The sequence below is a fragment of the Hordeum vulgare genome, chromosome 5H (genome assembly GCF_904849725.1).
Source record: "Hordeum vulgare subsp. vulgare chromosome 5H, MorexV3_pseudomolecules_assembly, whole genome shotgun sequence".
Classification (NCBI taxonomy): domain Eukaryota; kingdom Viridiplantae; phylum Streptophyta; class Magnoliopsida; order Poales; family Poaceae; genus Hordeum; species Hordeum vulgare.
Window position 1 is genome coordinate 547,325,690 of NC_058522.1, and position 21,309 is coordinate 547,346,998.

The 21,309-nt window shown below is 45.7% G+C and overlaps 2 protein-coding genes across 2 annotated transcripts; one reads left to right on the forward strand and one right to left on the reverse strand.

Annotated features, from left to right (window-relative positions):
• Window positions 1-3,955: 3,955 nt before the first annotated feature.
• Window positions 3,956-8,059, forward strand: LOC123452700. Its single transcript, XM_045129408.1, has 8 exons — window positions 3,956-5,084; window positions 5,281-5,575; window positions 6,100-6,203; window positions 6,328-6,339; window positions 6,543-6,674; window positions 6,765-6,855; window positions 7,220-7,445; window positions 7,566-8,059. Exons 1-8 carry the CDS (start codon window positions 3,971-3,973, stop codon window positions 7,629-7,631), a joined length of 2,040 nt encoding a protein of 679 aa, XP_044985343.1. The 5' UTR covers window positions 3,956-3,970; the 3' UTR covers window positions 7,632-8,059.
• Window positions 8,060-8,473: 414 nt separating this feature from the next.
• LOC123398844 (sigma intracellular receptor 2-like) lies at window positions 8,474-9,494 on the reverse strand. The gene is made up of 2 exons (XM_045093291.1): window positions 9,101-9,494; window positions 8,474-8,860 (listed from the first exon to the last, which is right to left on the reverse strand). The coding sequence occupies exons 1-2, from the start codon at window positions 9,422-9,424 to the stop codon at window positions 8,696-8,698; spliced, it is 489 nt and encodes a 162-aa protein (XP_044949226.1). The 5' UTR covers window positions 9,425-9,494; the 3' UTR covers window positions 8,474-8,695.
• Window positions 9,495-21,309: the final 11,815 nt, after the last annotated feature.

A 21,309-nucleotide genomic window follows, 5' to 3' on the forward strand; every position in this document is an offset into this window, starting at 1 on the left:
TATATCACACACATTAGACATGGTTGTCCATAGCTCCTTTGCACGTGGGCAAACAACGAAAGGGTGAAAATTGTCCTCACTCCCCAATCCACAAATTGGACACGTGCTGCATGTTTTCAGGGTCCGTTTGTGTTTATTGTTCCATGTTGGCAAAGCATCAGTGATCAACCTCCAAGCGCAATTCTTCACAGTTGGCGGAACCTTTGAATTCCAAATTAAATCCCATATAGACCTCTCTCCATTTGGACTAGAGCTAGATGCAGAGTGACCATCATGATGAGCCGGATCAAATGCCAAATTGTACGCGCTCTTGACGGTGAACACCCCATGTTTCTCGGGACCCCAAGCAATAATATCATCACCCAGTCGCGGGCATTCCCGGATCTTCAAGATTTCAGCAACGTCTCCAGGCATGAATATGGATTTTACAAGTCCTTCATTCCAAGCACCCCGGTCAGTGAGCAGCTCCGAGACAAGCTGTATCGACATCTCCCCTGTGGACTGTAAGGTTTGTACGAGTATGGTCTCGGTATCCAATTGTCTCTCCAAATTCGGACCTTGTTCCCGTTGCCAATCCTCCAAATCAACCCCTTCTTTAACAACTCAAGTCCGTAGCTTATAGCCTGCCAGGTTGGCGAGGCATTTCCGGCGAACACTGTATCCACAAGATTCCCTTTAGGGTAGTATCGAGCCTTCAATAACCGAGCACAAAGGCTGTGAGGTCTGTCAATCAACCTCCACGCTTGCCTTGCCAACAAAGCCTGGTTAAACATACGGTAGTCTCGAAAGCCCGCCCTCCTCTGCTCTTCGGCTCCAATAGCTTGTCCCAAGAATTCCAATGAACTTTACGTTTCCCCTTTTCATCTCCCCAATAGAAATTCCTGACCATGGAGGTAAGATCATCGCACACTGAAAAAGGGACCTTAAAAACACCCATGACATAGGTTGGCAGCGCTTGCGCCACCGATTTAATTAGAATTTCTCTCCCAGGTTGAGACAAATGACCATCACCCCATTGCATGAGCCGTTTTGATAGCCTGACTTGGAAATTCCAAAATTTACCTTTGGTCATGCGACCATCCGGTGTAGGCAGGCCCAGATACTTCTCTTCAAAAACTGATTGGGAGATGCTCAGAACACGCCTAACATCTTCCTGGTCGGCCTCCACACACGACTCACCAAAAAACGCAGAACATTTATCAAAGTTTAACAATTGCCCAGTCGCCATGCCATAGAGATCCAGGGATTCTTTCACTTGCACTGCTTGATCATGAGAAGCTTTGAAAAACAACATTGTATCGTCTGCAAACAACAAGTGAGAAATGCCAGGGGCGCGCCGACATATCTTTAGGGGAGCAATGTTACCACACGAGACCTTCTTATTCAAAATTGCAGAGAGACCGTCAGCCACAAACAAAATCAGGAAGGGGGACAATGGATCACCTTGCCTAAGACCTCGCGAAGGAGCAAATGAATCCAAAGAATTTCCATTTAATTTAACTGAATACCTCACCGACGTGACACAAGACATAATCCAGTCAACCCATGGGAGAGAGAACCCCATCTTTAGCATCACCTGCTTTAAGAAGAACCAGTCCACCCTATTATACGCCTTAGATAGATCGAGCTTCACAACAACTTTTAGTTGGATCTTTCTCTTGTTTGATGTAGTGAATGCACTCGAAGGCTATTTGTGCATTATCCGTAATCATCCTTCCAGGAATAAAGGCACTTTGATCTGGTGTAATTATATGGTCCAGCAGAGGCCGAAGCCTATTAACCATACATTTAGAGATGACCTTGTAAACAACATTACAGAGGCTTATTGGTCTAAACTCAGAGAGTTTCGTTGGGCTTTGCACCTTAGTAATCAGCACAATGGAGGTTTGATTAATTCCTTTAGGCATAACTCCAGTACTGAAAAAAATCCTTCACAGCATTAAAGATACTCTCCTTAACCATAGGCTAGTTCCTCTGAAAAAACCCTTGCAGGGAACCCATCAGGGCCAGTTGCCTTGAGTGGGCCAATCTGGAAAATCGCATTTGAAATTTCCTTGTTGATAAATGGCGCACAAAGTCTCACATTTTCCTCCTCAGTGATAATTGATTCAAAAAGCTCAAGGACAGGAGTAGCATTAAGGGATCGCCGTCCCCCCGGGGTTCTATGCCGTTGACTCGGCCTGTCCTAGCGGGAGGTTTCTGGTGACCCTGGGGATTTCTCGCCGTCGTGCCCTAGCGATCTAGGGTTTTGTCGGTTTTTCAGTTTCCGATCGCCATGGCGAATTCGTCCACAGATGCTGGTGGAGATGATAAACAAACGATTCGTTTAGATGCGGATCTGACCTATCAGAACCATGATTAATTTTAAAGTACTCGACGATTTAGGTTTTCAAAACAATCAATCTTTAACTTGGTAGTTATCAACGAAAAATTTAAAACCAATATATTTTTGTAGAACCATAGCCCGAATTATAGTAGTTTCATGTTATTTATTCCAGCAGATCCAAACACAAAGACACACACAAATGACAGATAGACGATTCAAACGAACAAAAACTGGAATAAATAAGGGGGTTGCTACGCATCCACCGGTGGATATTTACTAAACATCCACCACCTCGACAACCGTTCGATCTCGCATGTAGCCGTCCGATCCGTTCTTGGACTTAATTCCTCAAACAACGATCGAGTTGCAGAAACAATCGCTTTGTTGCAAAAAATAAAATTTGGATCTATTAATTCCTTAAACAACGGTCGAGTTTCAGAAACAATTGATTTGTTGCAGAATTTTTTCCTTCGCCTTTTTGCACCATAGGTACTCGTGTGGAAGATTTTTTTTGCAACAAAGGTCATGTTGCAAAAAACTTCTGCAACATAGGTTAGGTTGCTGATTTTTTTTTCTTCGTCATAGATATTGTTGTGTCGTATTCCTGCAACAAGACATTCGTTGCAAACAAATCTTACAACACAGATGATGTTGCAGAAAAAAATTCTTCCTCCGCCTGCTCCCGACGGTGGGCTTCCTCCTCTTGTTCCCGGCGACGGGCTTCCTCCTCCTGCTCCCGGCGACGAGCTTCCTCCTTCTGCTCCCCGTAGCGGCGCTTGGACCGCCTCCTCGCGAAGAAGACGAGCGCCACCATGGCCGTAGCCGCGACTCCGACGACAATCGGAGGGCGCTCCCCCCCCCACGCGTCCCGCGACGGCGAGGAGGAGGACGACGTGGACGGACGCCGGCGGGGGGATGGATCTCGTCGGCGAGGTGGGGATCCGGCGATCTGGCGAGGTGGGGATCCGGCAAGGTGGGGATCCGGCGAGGGGCTGGATCTCATCGGCGAGGTGGGGATCCGACGATCCGGTGAGGTGGGGATCCGACGAGCTGGCGAGGACCGACGACGGCGGCGGTTCGCCGGACTACGGCAGGCTCGTCCCTGGTAGCAGAGGAGCCATGACGAGGAACCTAGAGTGCTCCAGCTTCAGTCCACGTTCGTGAAACAACGCTCCAGTTTCAGGAACGGGCGCGGCCAGGTCGTTGCCGCGCAGGCACGATTTCGTCTGTCAGATGGAGGCGAGATCAACGGATGAGGAGGCGACGGATAAATCAACCGGATCAGCCGATGAAATGTAATCTTTTCCCAGTAAATAACGTGAAACTACTATAATTCGGATCCGGGGTTATTTGGCTGGCGGGGTTAGAGTTGCTATTATGTACGCGTTTTTGAATGGTGATGAAGGGAGGGATCCTGAAAACTTCTCGTCGGGTACGCAACCTAACCTAGTTCACAGCCTTCCTGGCCCCACCTGGCATAACCCCGCCCACCCCCACGGGCAAAGCTGATCGAACCAGGTGCCCAAGTCCAAGCCCAAGCCCAAGCGTCCTTCCATTCCCCATCCCCATCCCCATCCCTAGTCCCCACATCGTCCTCCACATTTCTCCACCGCCGGAGCGCAAACACCCACCGGCTCGGCCACCATGCCGCCACAGAGTTCGCCGTGGCCGGAGCTGTGCAGGGACGTCCTCGAGCAGGTCTTCATCCTCCTCCCTCCGCACGACCCCGGATCCCTCATCCGCGCCTCGCTCGTCTGCAGACCGTGGCGCGCCTTCCTCACCAGCCCCGGCTTCGCCCGCCGCTACCGCGAGTTCCACCGGACCCCGCCCCTGCTCGGCTTCTTCGAAAACCACGACACCGTCATGCCGTGGTTCGCGCCCTCGTCCCCCTCCGCCTCCCCCTTCCCCCCGCTCTTCCCCGACCGCCGCAACCTCTACGTGCTCGACTCCCGCCACGCCCTCGTCCTCCTGAGAAACCCTATTCGAACCGATGTCGGTGACCACGCCGTCAGCCTCATCGTCTGGGACCCCGTAGGCCGCCGCCAGTGGGAGTTCCCGCCTCCGGATTTCGCCAGTACCGTGCTCTACGACGTGGGGGTGGTGGTCTGCGCCGCCGACCACTGCGACCACCTCGCCTGCCATGGCAGCTCCTTCCTCGTGGGCTACGTGGGCACCGGCTACTCGAGCGCCTACGCCTCCGTCTTCTCTTCGGAGACGAATAGCTGGAGCCCCACCGTCTCTTGTTCTCACCCTGATATCCAGATCTTGATATGCCAGCCCAAGCCCCTTGTGGGGAATGCAGCGTACTCCATCTGCGTGTCCGAAGACGAGGAGTATGACGAGGAGGAGACGGATGAGGATGAGGATGTAGTTCTGCGGTTCGACCTGTTCAGCCGGGAACTATCAAAGTTTGACGGGCCACCCATCCATCGCAACTCCCGCTATGTTCTCATGAAAACAGAGGAAGGCGTGCTGGGATGCGCGACTATGCAGGGATCTCGTTCTCGGCTTCACCTGTGGTCGACGGAGACTGGTCCCGACGGAGCAGTGGCATGGATGCAACGCAGGGTCGTCGACCTCCACAAGCTGCTCCCTTCTAACACATTCTTCTCTGTGATTGGCTTTGAGGATAGAGCTGGTGCCTTTTATCTGATGACCTATGATGGTGTCACCACGGTTGATCTGAAGTCAGGCCGAGTCAAGAAGATATCCATCGACAATTCCAGTATCGTTCCCTACATAAGCTTCTATACTCCAGGTGCTAGCATTGTTTTCCATCTTCAAACCTGTCTAAGATTGTAGTACATGTTATCTCTGCTGCAATTTGTTGATCATTAAGTAAAGAATGTAAGTACTATTGTTAGTGATGTGAAGGTGTGGCTGATGGTGCATTTTCTCAAGAAATAATTGTGACGTTGGAGATAATAATCCAGCAAACACTGCTTTCTTCTCAGATCAAGCTGGGACAATAATGCATCCATCAACCCTGGCCTCCTCCTCAGAGAATGTTGAGGTGGCCCAAGATGAGTACCGCGATCTGCTGCTCCTGCGCTCAAGCGGGCAGGTGGGCGACGTGGGGGAGTGCGGCGGATGGGAGGAAGTGCGCGACAAGGAGAATGAGGGTGATGAGGAGAAAGGGGAACAGATGGAGAAAGATGTGCAGGAGCTTTGCACGTTTGGGTTCAAGGCCATTGAGAATAAGGACTTCTCGGGCGCTGTAGACTGCCAACGCAGGATCCTCAAGACCAGGTTAGGGTTCTTCCTTTCCACCTGGCACCTGCCACTCTTATTTCAAAGCCTAGCCTGGCGTTGGCGTTTCTCTTATCTCAGATTGTTGAAGCGATTTGTTTCTCTTTTGGATTTATGTTGGTGTCTTGTATGTGATTAATTGCCTTACAATCTGGACTTTATTATTTTGGGGGATGCGTTTAGTTGGATTAAGATGTTATACAGATCAGGGCATGGTGGTTATGTAACAATTCTTGGGAGCTGACTTGGCCTTATTAAGATGTTATAAGATGTGTGAATTTTGCGAACCAAAGTATATTTACTTCAGGTATGGGTGCTGCTCTATTTGAGAAATGTGCACAAGTTTCTTTGGTTGTAAATATTTCATCACAGTGCAGCTTATTTGTACGCTACTTGACACTGGCAGTCCATGGTCTGTACAAGCACTAGGCTCCTGTTACAACTTACAAAATGTAGTCAACATTGATGCTCTATCTCAAATTATAGTACCTTTAGTACCTTCTTACACCTTTGTTATCACCTAGGGTGGCACATCATGGTAAACTTTCTCCAAAGTGTTGCAGTGCATATTACAACTATGGATGTGCTTTGCTACGGAAAACTCAATCAATTCAAGATCCAGAGGATGGTATGTCCTTTTACCCCATGTAGTCTAGTGCACTGGAGAACATTGTTATTCTATACAATAAGGTTACTGATTGTGATTTACGACTATGGATGTGCTTTGCTACGGAAAACTCAATCAAATCAAGATCCAGAGAATGGTATGTCCTTTTACCCCATGTAGTCTAGTGCACTGGAAAACCTTGTTATTCTATACAGTAAGGTTACTGATTGTGATTTACGACCTTGCCACTTTGTCTGTTCATACCTGCTGACGATGTGCATTTCTTCCTGTCACGCTAAATGCTAATGTAACCATTGGAAACATGATTCTGATTTTTTGTTTTGTTTTTGCCAATATAAGAATTTTGGCCAGATTTGTATCTGGCCTGGAAAATGTTGCATGTTGCAAGGGCAATATCTGAGAAGAGTCCTGGCAGCAATATGGAGAAGTATAAAATCTTTGCTGCTCTTGCTAAAGTCTCTGTGGAAATAGGTAGGCTCAGTTGTTTTAGTCACACCTGCATTTAATTGCTAAATGTTCTCAAAAGCTTATGGCCCCACTTTTTCCCTTTTTTTTTTGCAGACGACACCGATTACTCGCTCATTGCGTGCTTCAAAGCTTTGGCCATGTTGGAGCATTTGCTGGAGTGTGATCATCATCATATTATCAATCTGTATCCTTCTTTTGGTAGTAACTGTAAAACATCATAACCGTGACCCAACTGCTACAGTGCTTGCATCCTCCTGTGTGCTCGGGTGTTAGGGGTACATCTTAGATTCTTCGTCAGTTAACTTGAAATGTTAGTTGGCTAAAGCCCGAAGTGACTCCTTTTCATTGTATCATCCATCTATGTTTTTAATTTAGTTTGCTGGCTGAAATCTTACACGGGTATCTCTACTTGCATGAATACACATAGAAGTGTGTATCTATGGTAACTGGGTATCAACTTGGATTACCAAAGAATAATTCCGTTTGGTAACGCTGGAATGTTGCAGATTTTTGGCCGTTCTTAGTCAATTTCCTTAATTCAGCCCAAGAAACTTACAGGTACGTTTTGCCTTCGAGTTGGAATCCATGATTGGAGATGCAAAGGCTATTTCATTGTTCAAGTCACGTATAGAGAACTTGAAAAGGGCGAGTGAAGATTTGTTGGCTGATAATGGTGATGATGCATCATTTACTGAAGTTGGCTCAGAAAAATCCTTTCCAGCCAAGGAAATACGGTTCCTTACTGACACATTATTGGGTGCATTGGAGCACAAGGTAAATAAGTTAGATTCCGTTTGTATTTACCTACTTGTTTTTCCCTCATGAACCTTGTACAGTGGTACTGTATGAAGAACTCATTCGGAACAATGACATCTTCCAAAAATGAAAAATCAGCTTGAAGACCTGGAGCAAGCAAATATCAACCCCAGTTTCAGAGGCAAATGCTGGAGCCGACCTTGAGGGCGGCTGCAGGCTGAAGCATCGGACGAGCTAAGCTCAAGCAAATCTCTGTAGATGATAGCAACGACAGCTTAGATGTTGACAGAGAAAGCTCTGTATCAGAGTAGAGTACAGTTCCGTTACCCCTATTTGTTAGCAGCTTATTCCTGGAGCCTTTTAGCTTGCGATGTGGTCCCGTTTTAGTTAGACGTAAACAGCCGCATGCCCCCTTTTGTTCTGCTTAATGCCGACTAAGCTCTTCAGTTTCGGCATGTATGACTGGTTTCAGTAGTCAAATTTCGTTTAGCTCAAGTCAAGGGCAATGTTCCTGATATGGATCTACTGCTTGTCTGTCTGCACCTTCCTGGAAAAGCCTGTTGAAACATGGTACTTGCACATTCCTTTGTAAAATGCTGCTGGTAAAGAATTTTAGATGAGTATTTTTTCGAGATTATGCTTTGCAAATCTTATAAAGCCCTAACATCTTTACGAGCCTTATAATCCAACAACAGATTTACCAAATCTTATAAAGCCCTAACATTTTTTGATGTACAAGGAAATTATAGAAATTCATCAATTTATCTGTTGGTAGGTCTGATTCCCTTAAGTTCTTCGTCGGACGTTTGCCAGTTTAGTTGAGAAAAAATATATTTGTGGTTCTGGCGCAGATTAGCTTCAGCCTTTTGAGGTCCGACTGAAAATATCTGAGTTGCCATTGAGTGTTACTACACTAGATTGCCTGCATACTGAAACTGCTAGATTGTGAGAGTGACATGTGGAAGGATATAACAAATATATGCATCACCACCCCGGCTGTATCCTATATTCCCCACTAGGAATTGGTATCTAAAGAGTCTCTCACATCAAGCCACTTCCTCATTCAATTGTATTAGTCGTTGGTATGATATGTTGGACGGTACAGCTGTTCAACAAATTCTCAAGAGAAAACCTTAGTACTCCCTTTGTAAACTAATACAGTATAAATTAGTGTTCTAAATGCTCTTATATTAGTTTACGGAGGGAGTAGTTAGTACACCTTGTGACACTTGGACATCTTCACCAAGTACCTGAAATGCAAATTCAATCTAGACCCTCTTCTTCCGAGCAGAAGATGCAGGGTACGGCGGCGCCGGGCACGAGCAGAGACCGCGCAAAATCGCAATGAAGGCGAACACAACGTATGGAGCATACAGCTGAAGCAGCCTCGGTGTTGCCCTTCCTGAGCCCAGCATCTCACCAAGTATTGCGGACTGAAATGGGTTGCAAGATCACTATTAGAAACAGAGTCGAGATAATCGGCTGAAAGGAGATGAAGGTTAAATATTGGCTGAAGTTGATAACACTCAAAAGAACTTCCCAACTCATTAGCATTGATGGATCCACGGAGTTGGCCTCTGCGTCTTGCAGATCCGACCGAAGCAGAGGCCGCGCATATTCTCAGTAAATCGTGGAAAAAGAATAGAGCTGGGAGGGCGCGAGAGCTAAGTTACCATGGAGGTGAGGGTGGTGACGCCGGCCATGAGGGAGGTGGTGGCGGCCCAGCGGCGGCGGGCGAGGACGCCGTAGATGGTGGCGACGGAGAGCGGCCAGAGGAAGGCGATCTCGAGCCAGAAGATGCCGCGGAGGAAGGCCGGCGGCTCGGCCATGAGGTAGTCGTCGAACTCGGCGGCGTACCACCGCTTGAGGTCCTGCAGCAGCGCCGGGTAGAGGTGCCGCGGCAGGACGGATTGGGCGCCGATCAGCGGGGCCGCCATTGCGATGGTAAGGGAGAAGAGGACGACCACAGCGTCCGCCACCGCTGAGACGACGCCCATGGCTGGCCGGGATCTCGAGGTGGTGTAGGTTGATTTGTTGACTTTGAGAGATCAGATATGCTGGCGCTTGTACTACATGAAAAAAAGGCAAGTATTTTGCACCAATACTTTATTTATGAGAAAATCTAAGAAGAAGCGCGGCATCATAACTGTTTCATGCGGTGGCATACACAACCTCATGCGCATGAAAGAATCTTCTACTTCATAATTACATCATCGCATTAAATGTTTTTTGAATTTTAAAAATAATTTATCTTACAGATTAATAATTTGATTGGAGATTCACCTTCATCGTTAGGTTCGTCTCAACGAGACCTTTAAAATAAAATCTCACGTTGACATGTTTCGTTGATTTTTTTTCATCGTTTCTAGTTGCCACATTTATGTCATCATAGTTATCATCTTACAGATGTACAATTGTCATAAAATTATACATAATTATCGGGACAATAATTTTATACTTTTTAAGTATTGCAGTGTTATGTGAAGTTTAAAAGTGATTACTAAAACACTAACAATAAGCAAGTAAATGCATGAACCAGCACAAGTACTATAATGAATTAAGTTTTTTAATGGAGTATATCGACATAACCTGATAACCTAGTTGATTTAATGTGAGAACTATGTGATAAATAATGTGACAAGTAAGTGATAATAATTTGACAAGTATCGACGAAAATAAAAGTTATCGAAACATGTCGACATGTGATCTAGTTTTAAAGATCTCGTCGCAATAAAGTCAGTGGTGAAAACGGATCATTAATTGAGATAACGGTTTGGAAGATAAATCTTTTTTTAAATATAAAAACAAAAGAACACATAATAATGTCATATTGCATGCATGCAAAAATAGATGGAAGGGAACCACCGCATGGGAAGACGACGCCGCTCTCTAGGAAAATCCTTTATTTACTTTTAGGTTTGGCTGGAGAATGGCAATAATTGAAAATATCACTGGTCAATTGGCCTAATGTCTCCAATAACTACTGTAAAAAAAAAATCCGTAAAAATGCTTTCAGGGGGCCATTCATAAAATTTAGAGGAAGTTGACAGGTGAGATGTTTTCTTAGTTCCCGCACAAACTTTCTCAAAAAGTGGATTTTGGCGGATGACCTAAAATCTGGCGGCGGCTGCATGGTTGGTGTGATGGTGGTGTGGCAGACTCCAGTTGCGGTTAGGTGACGGCTACATGATGTGACATTTTTATGGGAAAAGCCATTTTTCTGTAGATTGAGGGAAAGTTTTGAAGCATTTGTGAAATCCCATAAAATATTTGCGTGTTACTGGAATTGTTGAAGAGCTTTTTAAATCCAACTTTTTCAAACCGACGGTCATTTTAGGGATGCAGGAACCATAGAAGATGCTCTAAGGATTGTGGTGGCCTTAGAATGTTTGATATGCAAGCCATGAATCAATGCTTGCTGGTGAAATGACTTTGAAAACTTGAAAATTTTGATGGCATGGGGCACTGGCAGAAATTTTTGAGCAGAAAATGTCTTAAGGATAAACCCTTTCAAGCTTACCTGAGACAGGTGGTTCCCACTTCTCGTATACAACCTCACTCTTTTTCTTCATTAACTAGTATGACACGTTAGCAAAATGCCTATGAAACTATGCTAAGAAGCTAGCATTAGCACAATCCTTATATGAGGTGCTAAGTGAATTAAAAGGCTAGCAACTAAACTTTCCAATGCATTGGTGCTTAGCTTTTGGTTGCTAAGGCATGTGTCAATGGAGGTTTCTTAGCGCGAGTTCATAGGCGTTTTGTTGATGTGTCATACTAGTTAATGATGAGAGAGAGCAGGGTTGTTTCTTAGCTAAGATACAACATTTGCACGCCATCATAGGTAAAAATGATTAATGGCCCAATCACATCTATGCATGAGCATCAAATCATTAAATTTAGAGACAACCTCTAAGAAAAAATGCATTGGGCTAGTAGTTTTTGAAGTTATTAATGCTTCTATATAACGTGTTAAAAAGCGATGCATTGGCACAGGCCTAAGCTCCTTTCATTTAATTAGGTATAGATTCAGATTAGTGGTTCCACCTAGGTACATGCGCTTAGCATTGGTTCTTCGTGAGGTCACCATACTACTCTCTCTCTTCTTAATTAACATGTCACATCAGATTTTTTGCTTAGTTGACAACCTTAACACACATACAAGGTGGATCATTTGGAGGGGCCTGAGAGAAGAAAATAAAGGAGCCTCTTTACCAAGCCAGAATCGATCTAAATGGGCTAGCCAACTAGAGCCCAAGACTAGCCATTGGTGATCTTGTAGTTCTGCTCTCGAACAATTCTCCTAATCCATGATTTTTGCCGTGAAACTAGAAGCTAGATCAGTGGGTTGGATTGAGGATTTCTTGGCGCTGGGTAGTTTCCGAACATGCCCTTAGTTCCTCCATCCACTATGTGACCACACAAGAACATGTATATCGCTTAAGATTTGCAAATGCATTACATACATATATGGAGCGTTATACAATATCAAATATCAGATTTACACAAACGAGTTTGCGAATCACGATGTAGATCGGCGGCTAACAATCTGCATGCCGCCACCAGTATTTGCTACAAATCTGTTTCCAGCTGTACAACACAATTGTAGACCAAAATGAGATCCATGGGCATTAGCACCGAGGACATAGTTTTGTAGAAGAACCATGTTTTATAGAAGAAGCCCACCTGGGATGAGGCGTCAGAAAATTTGACCCCGACGGGGTTCGAAACCTGGTCGCAGGGCGAGCTACTGCCCACCCTTGCCACTAGGCTATAGCCCAGTCCTCAACACACAACTCTAGATCATCCATGTGAATTCATCTGTTGACCAAATTCATGATGCATCTCACTCCTAAGGGATTCACCATCTCACCACCAGCGACGCTAATATTCATTATCAATTTTGCTCTCCTGCTTCACTTGATCATTGTTCTTCTAGCAAACATGATTGTCTTGCACGCCAAACTAGTTATTTATATAAGGTCAGTGAATGAACATAGTGTGTGGCCTTGGCGTTATTACTTCACCAAACTTCACATGCCAATTCTTGTGGCCATTTATTTCTACTTCGGCTGCCATTTATTTCAACCACGAGTGATTTAGTTTTTCTATGAATGTTGACAATCTTAGTGTGAATTACTCATCTTTCATATGAATAACCAAACACCAAATATTGCTATCAAAACAGGAAAAAACAGTCAATGCCAATTTGAGCAACAACACAAAACTTCTTGGTGTTTCTCAAAACACATAGTAGGATAATATCCTATTCTATATTATTAGAAGTTAAACATATCTAAATAAAACAAGAATTCTTGGTCTTAATTAACTACACACTCAGGATGGAAATAAAATTGATGCAACGTCCAAACATGTGCGTACGTCAACAAGAGAACGTTACTTTTATTTCAATTCTGTGTGAAACTATTGCAATGAATGTGAATTCACATAATATCAAAAAGATACGAGTTACATTGAAAGTACTATATTAATATCTACTCAAGACAACAAGGATACACCAAGCCATATCATTAGGAAAAATGTAAAAAAAAAATGTTGAGTTGAAAATTTCCAGCAAATGTAATCATCAATGGGCAATGATGGCAACCCTAGGATAATAGGAGAGGGCCTCCCACAAAGGCGCCTCCAAAAATGGAACAACACACAAGCATTGCCATTGCTACAAAGTAAAAGAACAAAACTAGTATATGAAATAATGAAAATATGATTTCGTTATTATGGAACATGATGCCCTCGTGCCTTAATAAAGGAAAACCATAATTTATGGATACAAACCAGCCATGCTAGATCTTGAGTTTTGACATAGAAGGGACGTTTAAGCAAACTCAAGGCAATGCCATTAACAAGGGAATGCCATCATTATAGGTTCAAAGCTGGATCTAGAGTTTTGATCCCAAGAACTCAAGACTCAACACTCGAAGTGCACCAGCCAACCAAAGCCGGCCTATGCTGCCACCACCCATCGATCCATCACCACAAAACCACACACATAAAGTCCCACGTCGACCTAGCCACACAACTGTATGTTGGGGAACGTAGCATAAATTCAAAATTTTCCTACGCATATTCAGATCTTCCTATGGAGAGACCAGCAACGAGAGAGGGGTAAGAGCATCTTCATACCTTTGAAGATCGCTAAGCGGAAGCGTTGCTAGAACGCGGTTGATGGAGTCGTACTCGCAGCGATTCCGATCAAGTGCCGAACAACGGCACCTCCGCGTTCAACACACGTGCAGCCCGGTGACGTCTCCCGCGCCTTGATCCAGCAAGGAGGAGGGAGAGGTTGGGGAAGAAGTCCAGCAACACGATGGCGTGGTGTCGGTGGAGAGACGAGGTCTCCCGGCAGGGCTTCGCCAAGCACCGGCGGAGAGGAGGAGGAAGAAGAGCAGGGCTGCGCCGAGGGAGAGGGCAAAGTGTGTGCTCCAAAGGCCAAAACCCCTCTATATTTATAGGAGGAGGGGGAGGGGGTGCGCCACCCCTAGGGTTCCCCCCTAGGGGGTGCGGCAGCCACCAGATGGGAGGGGGGGCGGCGGCCAGGGCAGGGAAAGGGGGGCGCACCCTAGATGGGCCTTGGGCCTCATCTGCGCCTAGGGTTTCCCCCTCCCCCCTTCTCTGGTGCGCATGGGCTGGGTGGGGGGCGCACCAGCCCACCTAGGGGCTGGTTCCCTTCCCCACTTAGCCCATCTAGCCTCCCGAGGTCGTTGCCCCCCTTCGGTGGTCCCCCCGGGCCACCTCCGGTGGTCCCAGTGGTCCCGGTACATTACCGGTGATGCCCGAAACACTTCCGGTGTCCAAAACCATCCGTCCTATATATCAATCTTTACCTCCGGACCATTCCGGAGCTCCTCGTGACGTCCGGGATCTCATCCGGGACTCCAAACAACTTTCGGTAACCTCGTACAACAATTCCCTATAACCCTAGCGTCATCGAACCTTAAGTGTGTAGACCCTACGGGTTCGGGAGACAGGCAGACATGACCGGGACACCTCTCTGGCCAATAACCATCAGCGGGGTCTGGATACCCATGGTGGCTCCCACTTGCTCCACGATGATCTCATCGGATGAACCACGATGTCAAGGATTCAATCAATCCCGTATACGATTCCCTTTGTCTGTCGGTATAGAACTTGCCCGAGATTCGATCGTCGGTATACCTATACCTTGTTCCATCTCGTTACCGGTAAGTCTGTTTACTCGTTCCGTAGCACGTCATCGTGTGACTAACTCCTTAGTCACATTGAGCTCATGATGATGTTCTACCGAGTGGGCCCAGAGATACCTCTCCGTCACACGGAGTGACAAATCCCGATCTCGATTCGTACCAACCCAACACATACTTTCGGAGGTACCCGTAGTGCACCTTTATAGTCACCCAGTTACGTTGTGACGTTTGATACACCCAAAGCACTCCTACGGTATCCGGGATTTGCACAATCTCACGGTCGAAGGAAAAGATACTTGACATTAGAAAAGCATTAGCATACGAACAATACGATCTAGTGCTAGGCTTAGGATTGGGTCTTGTCCATCACATCATTCTCCCAATGATGTGATCCCGTTATCAATGACATCTAATGCCCATGATCAGGAAACCATGATCATCTATTGACTAACGAGCTAGCCAACTAGAGGCTTACTAGGGACACATTGTGATCTATTTATTCACACATGTATTACTGTTTCCTGTTAATACAATTATAGCATGAACAATAGACGATTATCATGAACAAGGAAATATGATAATAACCATTTTATTATTGCCTCTAGGGCATATTTCCAATAGTCTCCCACTTGCACTAGAGTCAGTAATCTAGTTACATTGTGATGTATCGAACACCCATAGCATTATGGTGTTGATCATGTTTTGCTCGTGGAAGAGGTTTAGTCAACGGGTCTGCAATATTCAGATCCGTGTGTACTTTACAAATATCTATCACTCCACTCTGGACATGGTCCTGGATGGAGTTGTAGCGGCGCTTGATGTGCTTCGTATTCCGGTGAAACCTGGGCTCCTTGGCTATGGCAATGGCTCCAGTGTTATCACAGAAGAGTGTCATAGGACCCGACGTGCTTGAAACCACTCCAAGGTCGGTGATGAGCTCCTTCATCCAAATTCCTTCATGAGCCGCTTCTGAAGCAGCTATGTACTTCGCTTCACATGTAGATGCTGCCACGACTTCTTGCTTGCTGCTCCACCAGCTCACTGCCCCACCATTCAACACATATACGTATCCGGTCTGTGACTTAGAGTCATCCGGATCTGTGTTGAAGCTAGCGTCGACGTAACCCTTTACGTCGAGCTCTTCATCACCTCCATAAATGAGAAACATTTCCTTAGTCCTTATCAGGTACTTAAGGATATTCTTGACCGCTGTCCAGTGTTCCGTGCCTGGATCACTTTGGTACCGCCCTACCAAACTTATGGCAAGGTTTATATCAGGTCTGGTACACAGCATGACATACATTAGAGAGCCCACGGCTGAAGCGTAGGGGACAGAACTCATCTTCTCTCTATCTGCTGCCGTGGTCGGCGATTGAGTCTTACTCAATCTCATACCTTGCAAAACTGGCAAGAACCCTTTCTTCGAGTTTTCCATATTGAACTTCTTCAATATCTTGTCAAGGTATGTACTTTATGAAAGACCTATGAGGCGTCTCGATCTATCTCTATAGATCTTGATGCCTAATATGTATGCAGCTTCTCCAAGGTCCTTCATTGAAAAACTCTTGTTCAAATAGGCCTTTATGCTCTCCAACATCTCTATATTATTCCCCATCAATAATATGTCATCCACATACAGTATGAGGAAAGCTACAGAGCTCCCACTCACTTTCTTGTATAGACAGGCTTCTCCGTAAACCTGTATGAACCCAAACGCTTTAATCACCTCATTAAAGCGAATGTTCCAACTCCGAGATGCTTGCACCAGCCCATAGATGGAGCGCTGGAGCTTGCACACTTTGTTAGCTCTCTTAGGGTCGACAAAACCTTCTGGTTGCATCATATACAACTCTTCTTTAAGGTTCCCGTTAAGGAACGCTGTTTTGACTCCATTTGCCAAATTTCATAATCATAAAAGGCGGCAATTGCTAACATGATTCGGACTGATTTCAGCTTCGCTACGGGAGAGAAAGTCTCTTCGTAGTCAACACCTTGAATTTTTCGAAAACCCTTTGCGACAAGTCGAGCTTTGTAAACGGTTACATTACCGTTTGCATCAGTCTTCTTCTTGAAGATCCATTTATTTTCTATGGCTCGCCGGTCATCGGGCAAGTCCACCAAATTCCATACTTTGTTCTCATATATGGATCCTATCTCGGATTTCATAGCCTCAAGCCATTTGTTGGAATCCGGGCCCGCCATTGCTTCTTCATAGTTCGAAGGTTCACCGTTGTCTAACAACATGATTTCCATCACAGGGTTGCCGTACCACTCTGGTGCGGAGCGTGCCCTTGTGGACCTTCGCGGTTCAGTAGTAACTTGATCCGAAGCTTCATGATCATCATCATTAACTTCCTCTTCAGTCGGTGTAGGCGCCACAGGAACAACCTCCCGCGCTGCGCTACTTTCCTGTTCGAGAGGGGGTGTAATTACCTCATCAAGTTCTACCTTCCTCCCACTTACTTCTTTGGAGAGAAACTCTTTCTCTAGAAAGGATCCGTTCTTGGCAACAAAGGTTTTACCTTCGGATCTAAGATAGAAGGTATACTCAATAGTTTCCTTAGGGTATCCTATGAATACGCATTTCTCCGCTTTGGGTTCGAGCTTTTCTGGTTGAAGTTTCTTCACATAAGCATCGCAGCCCCAAACTTTAAGAAACGACAACTTAGGTTTCTTGCCAAACCATAGTTCATACGGTGTCGTCTCAACGGATTTAGACGGTGCCCTATTTAAAGTGAATGCTGCAGTTTCTAATGCGTATCCCCAAAATGATAGCGGTAAGTCGGTGAGAGACATCATAGATCGTACCATATGTAATAAAGTGCGATTACGACGTTCAGACACTCCGTTGCGCTGCGGTGTGCCAGGCGGCGTCAGTTGTGAAACGATTCAACACTTCCTTAGGTGTGTGCCAAACTCGTGACTCAAATATTCTCCTCCACGATCAGATCGTAGACATTTAATTTTTCTGTCACGTTGATTCTCAACCTCACTCTGAAATTCCTTGAACTTTTCAAACGTCTCAGATTTGTGCTTCATCAAGTAGATATACCCATACCTACTCAAATCATCGGTGAGAGTGAGAACATAACGATAACCACCGCGAGCTTCAACGTTCATTGGACCACACACATCAGTATGTATTATTTCCAATAAGTCGGTTGCTCTCTCCATTATTCCTGAGAATGGAGTCTTAGTCATCTTGCCCATGAGGCACGGTTCGCATGTGTCAAATGATTCAAAGTCAAGAGACTCTAATAGTTCATCAGTATGGAGCTTCTTCATGCGCTTAACGCTGATATGACCAAGGCGGCAGTGCCACAAGTATGTGGGACTATCATTATCAACTTTTCATCTTTTGGTACTCACACAATGAATATGTGTAACATCACGATCGAGATTCATCAAGAATAAACCATTCACCAGCGGAGCATGACCATAAAACATATCACTCATATAAATAGAACAACCATTATTCTCTGACTTAAATGAGTAGCCGTCTCGCATTAAGCAAGACCCTGATACAATGTTCATGCTTAAAGATGGTACTAAATAACAATTATTAAGGTTTAAAACTAATCCCTATGGTAGATGTAGAGGTAGCGTGCCGATGGCGATCACATCGACCTTTGAACCATTCCCGACGCGCATCGTCACCTCGTCCTTGGCCAGTCTCCGCTTATTCCGCAGTTCCTGCTTTGAGTTGCAAATGTGAGCAACAGCACCGGTATCAAATACCCAGGAGCTACTACGAGCGCTGGTAAGGTACACATCAATAACATGTATATCACATATACCTTTAACATTGCCGGCCTTCTTGTCCGCTAAGTATTTGGGGCAGTTCCGCTTCGAGTGACCCTTTCCCTTGCAATAGAAGCACTCAGTCTCAGGCTTGGGTTCGTTCTTTTTCTTCTTCCCGGCATCTGGCTTACCGGGCGCGGCAACAGCTTTGCCGTCTTTTTTGAAGTTCTTCTTACCCCTGCCTTTCTTGAAACTAGTGGTCTTGTTGACCATCAACACTTGATGCTCTTTCTTGATTTTTACTTCTGCAGACTTGAGCATCGAGTACAACTCGGGAATGGTTTTCTCCATCCCTTGCATGTTGTAGTTAAGCACAAAGCCTTTGTAGCTTGGTGGGAGAGACTGGAGGATTCTGTCAATGATAGCATCATCCGGAAGTTCGACTCCAAGTGAAGTCAGACGGCCATGTAACCCAGACATTTTGAGTATGTGCTCACTGACAGAACTGTTCTCCTCCATCTTACAGCTAAAGAACTTGTCGGAGACTTCATATCTCTCGACACGGGCATGAGCTTGAAAAACTAGCTTCAGCTCCTGGAATATCTCATATGCCTCGTGTTTCTCAAAACGCCTTTGGAGCCCCGTTTCTAAACTGTATAACATGCCACACCTGACCAGAGAGTAGTCATCACTCCGCGCTTGCCAGACGTTCAGAATGTCCTGGGCTGCTGCGGGAGCGGGAGGGTCACCTAGCGGCGCATTAAGGACATAAGCCTTTTTAGCTGCTTCGAGGATGAGCTTCAAGTTGCGAACCCAGTCCGCATAGTTGCTACCATCATCTTTCAGCTTGTTTTTCTCTAGGAATGCGTTGAAATTGAGGTTGACGTTAGACATCTACAATATTTATGAAGACAACTTTTAGACTAAGTTCATGACAATTAAGTTCATTTAATCAAATTAAGTATGAACTCCCACTTAAATCGACATCTCTCTAGTCATCTAAGTGATACATGATCCATGTTGACTAACCCGTGTCCGATCATCACGTGAGACGGACTAGTCACCATGGTGAGCAACTTCATCCTGATCGTATTCAACCATACGACTCATGTTCGACCTTTCGGTCTCTTGTATTCGAGGTCATGTCTGTACATGCTAAGCTCGTCGAGTCAACCTAGGTGTTTCGCGTGTGTAAATCTGGCTTACACCCGTTGTATGCGAACGTTAGAATCTATCACACCCGATCATCACGTGGTGCTTCGAGACAACGAACCTTCGCAACGGTGCACACTTAGGGGAATACGTTCTCGAAATTTTAAGAGGGATCATCTTATTATGCTACCGTCGTTTTAAGCAATAAGATGTAAAACATGATATGTTGGAATTATGTCCTAGAGGCAATAATAAATATAGTTATTATTGTAATTCCTGTATCAAGATAATCGTTTATTATCCATGCTATAATTGTATTGAATGAAGACTCATTTACATGTGTGGATACATAGACAAAACACCGTCCCTAGCAAGCCTCTAGTTGGCTAGCCAGTTGATCAAAGATAGTCAGTGTCTTCTGATTATGAACAAGGCGTTGTTGCTTGATAACTGGATCACGTCATTAGGAGAATCACGTGATGGACTAGACCCAAACTAATAGACGTAGCATGTTGATCGTGTCATTTTGTTGCTACTGTTTTCTGCGTGTCAAGTATTTATTCCTATGACCATGAGATCATATAACTCAGTGACACCGGAGGAATGCTTTGTGTGTATCAAACGTCGCAACGTAACTGGGTGACTATAAAGATGCTCTACAGGTATCTCCGAAGGTGTTAGTTGAGTTAGTATGGATCAAGACTGGGATTTGTCACTCCGTGTGAACGGAGAGGTATCTCGGGGCCCACTCGGTAATACAACATCACACACAAGCCTTGCAAGCAATGTAACTTAGTGTAAGTTGCGGGATCTTGTATTACGGAACGAGTAAAGAGACTTGCCGGTAAACGAGATTGAAATAGGTATAAGGATACTGACGATCGAATCTCGGGCAAGTAACATACCGAAGGACAAAGGGAATGACATACGGGATTATATGAATCCTTGGCACTGAGGTTCAAACGATAAGATCTCCGTAGAATATGTAGGATCCAATATGGGCATCCAGGTCCCGCTATTGGATATTGACCGAGGAGTCTCTCGGGTCATGTCTACATAGTTCTTGAACCCGCAGGGTCTGCACACTTAAGGTTCGACGTTGTTTTATGCGTATTTGAGTTATATGGTTGGTTACCGAATGTTGTTCGGAGTCTCGGATGAGATCACGGACGTCACGAGGGTTTCCGGAATAGTCCGGAAACGAAGATTGATATATAGGATGACCTCATTTGATTACCGGAAGGGTTTCGGAGTTACCGGGAATGTACCGGGAATGACGAATGGGTTCCGGGAGTTCACCGGGGGGGCAACCCACCCCGGGGAAGCCCATAGGCCTTGAGGGACAGCCCAAAAGGGCTCTATGCGCTAAGAAGAGAAAATCAAGAGAAAAGGAAAAAAAGGAGGAGGTGGGAAGGAAGGGGGACTCCCTCCCACCAAACCAAGTCCAACTCGGTTTGGGGGGGGGGGACTCCTCCCCCCTTGGACTCGGCCGACCCCCTTGGGGCTCCTTGAGCCCCAAGGCAAGGTCCCCTCCCTCCCACCTATATATACGGAGGTTTTAGGGCTGATTTGAGACGACTTTTCCACGGCAGCCCGACCACATACCTCCACGGTTTTTCCTCTAGATCGCGTTTCTGCGGAGCTCGGGCGGAGCCCTGCTGTGACAAGGTCATCACCAACCTCCGGAGCACTGTCATGATGCCGGAGAACTCTTCTACCTCTCCGTCTCTCTTGCTGGATCAAGAAGGCCGAGATCATCGTCGAGCTGTACGTGTGCTGAACGCGGAGGTGCCGTCCGTTCGGTA

Excerpts from the sequence above, each read along its gene's own strand:
- LOC123452700 (XM_045129408.1), top strand. The coding sequence starts at position 3,971 with ATGCCGCCACAGAGTTCGCCGTGGCCGGAGCTGTGCAGGGACGTCCTC. Across the intron at positions 5,085-5,280 it reads CATAAGCTTCTATACTCCAG|ATCAAGCTGGGACAATAATG; the intron begins GTGCTAGCATTG and ends CTTTCTTCTCAG. Across the intron at positions 6,675-6,764 it reads TAAAGTCTCTGTGGAAATAG|ACGACACCGATTACTCGCTC; the intron begins GTAGGCTCAGTT and ends TTTTTTTTGCAG.
- LOC123398844 (XM_045093291.1), bottom strand. The coding sequence starts at position 9,424 with ATGGGCGTCGTCTCAGCGGTGGCGGACGCTGTGGTCGTCCTCTTCTCC. Across the intron at positions 8,861-9,100 it reads TCACCACCCTCACCTCCATG|TCCGCAATACTTGGTGAGAT; the intron begins GTAACTTAGCTC and ends AACCCATTTCAG.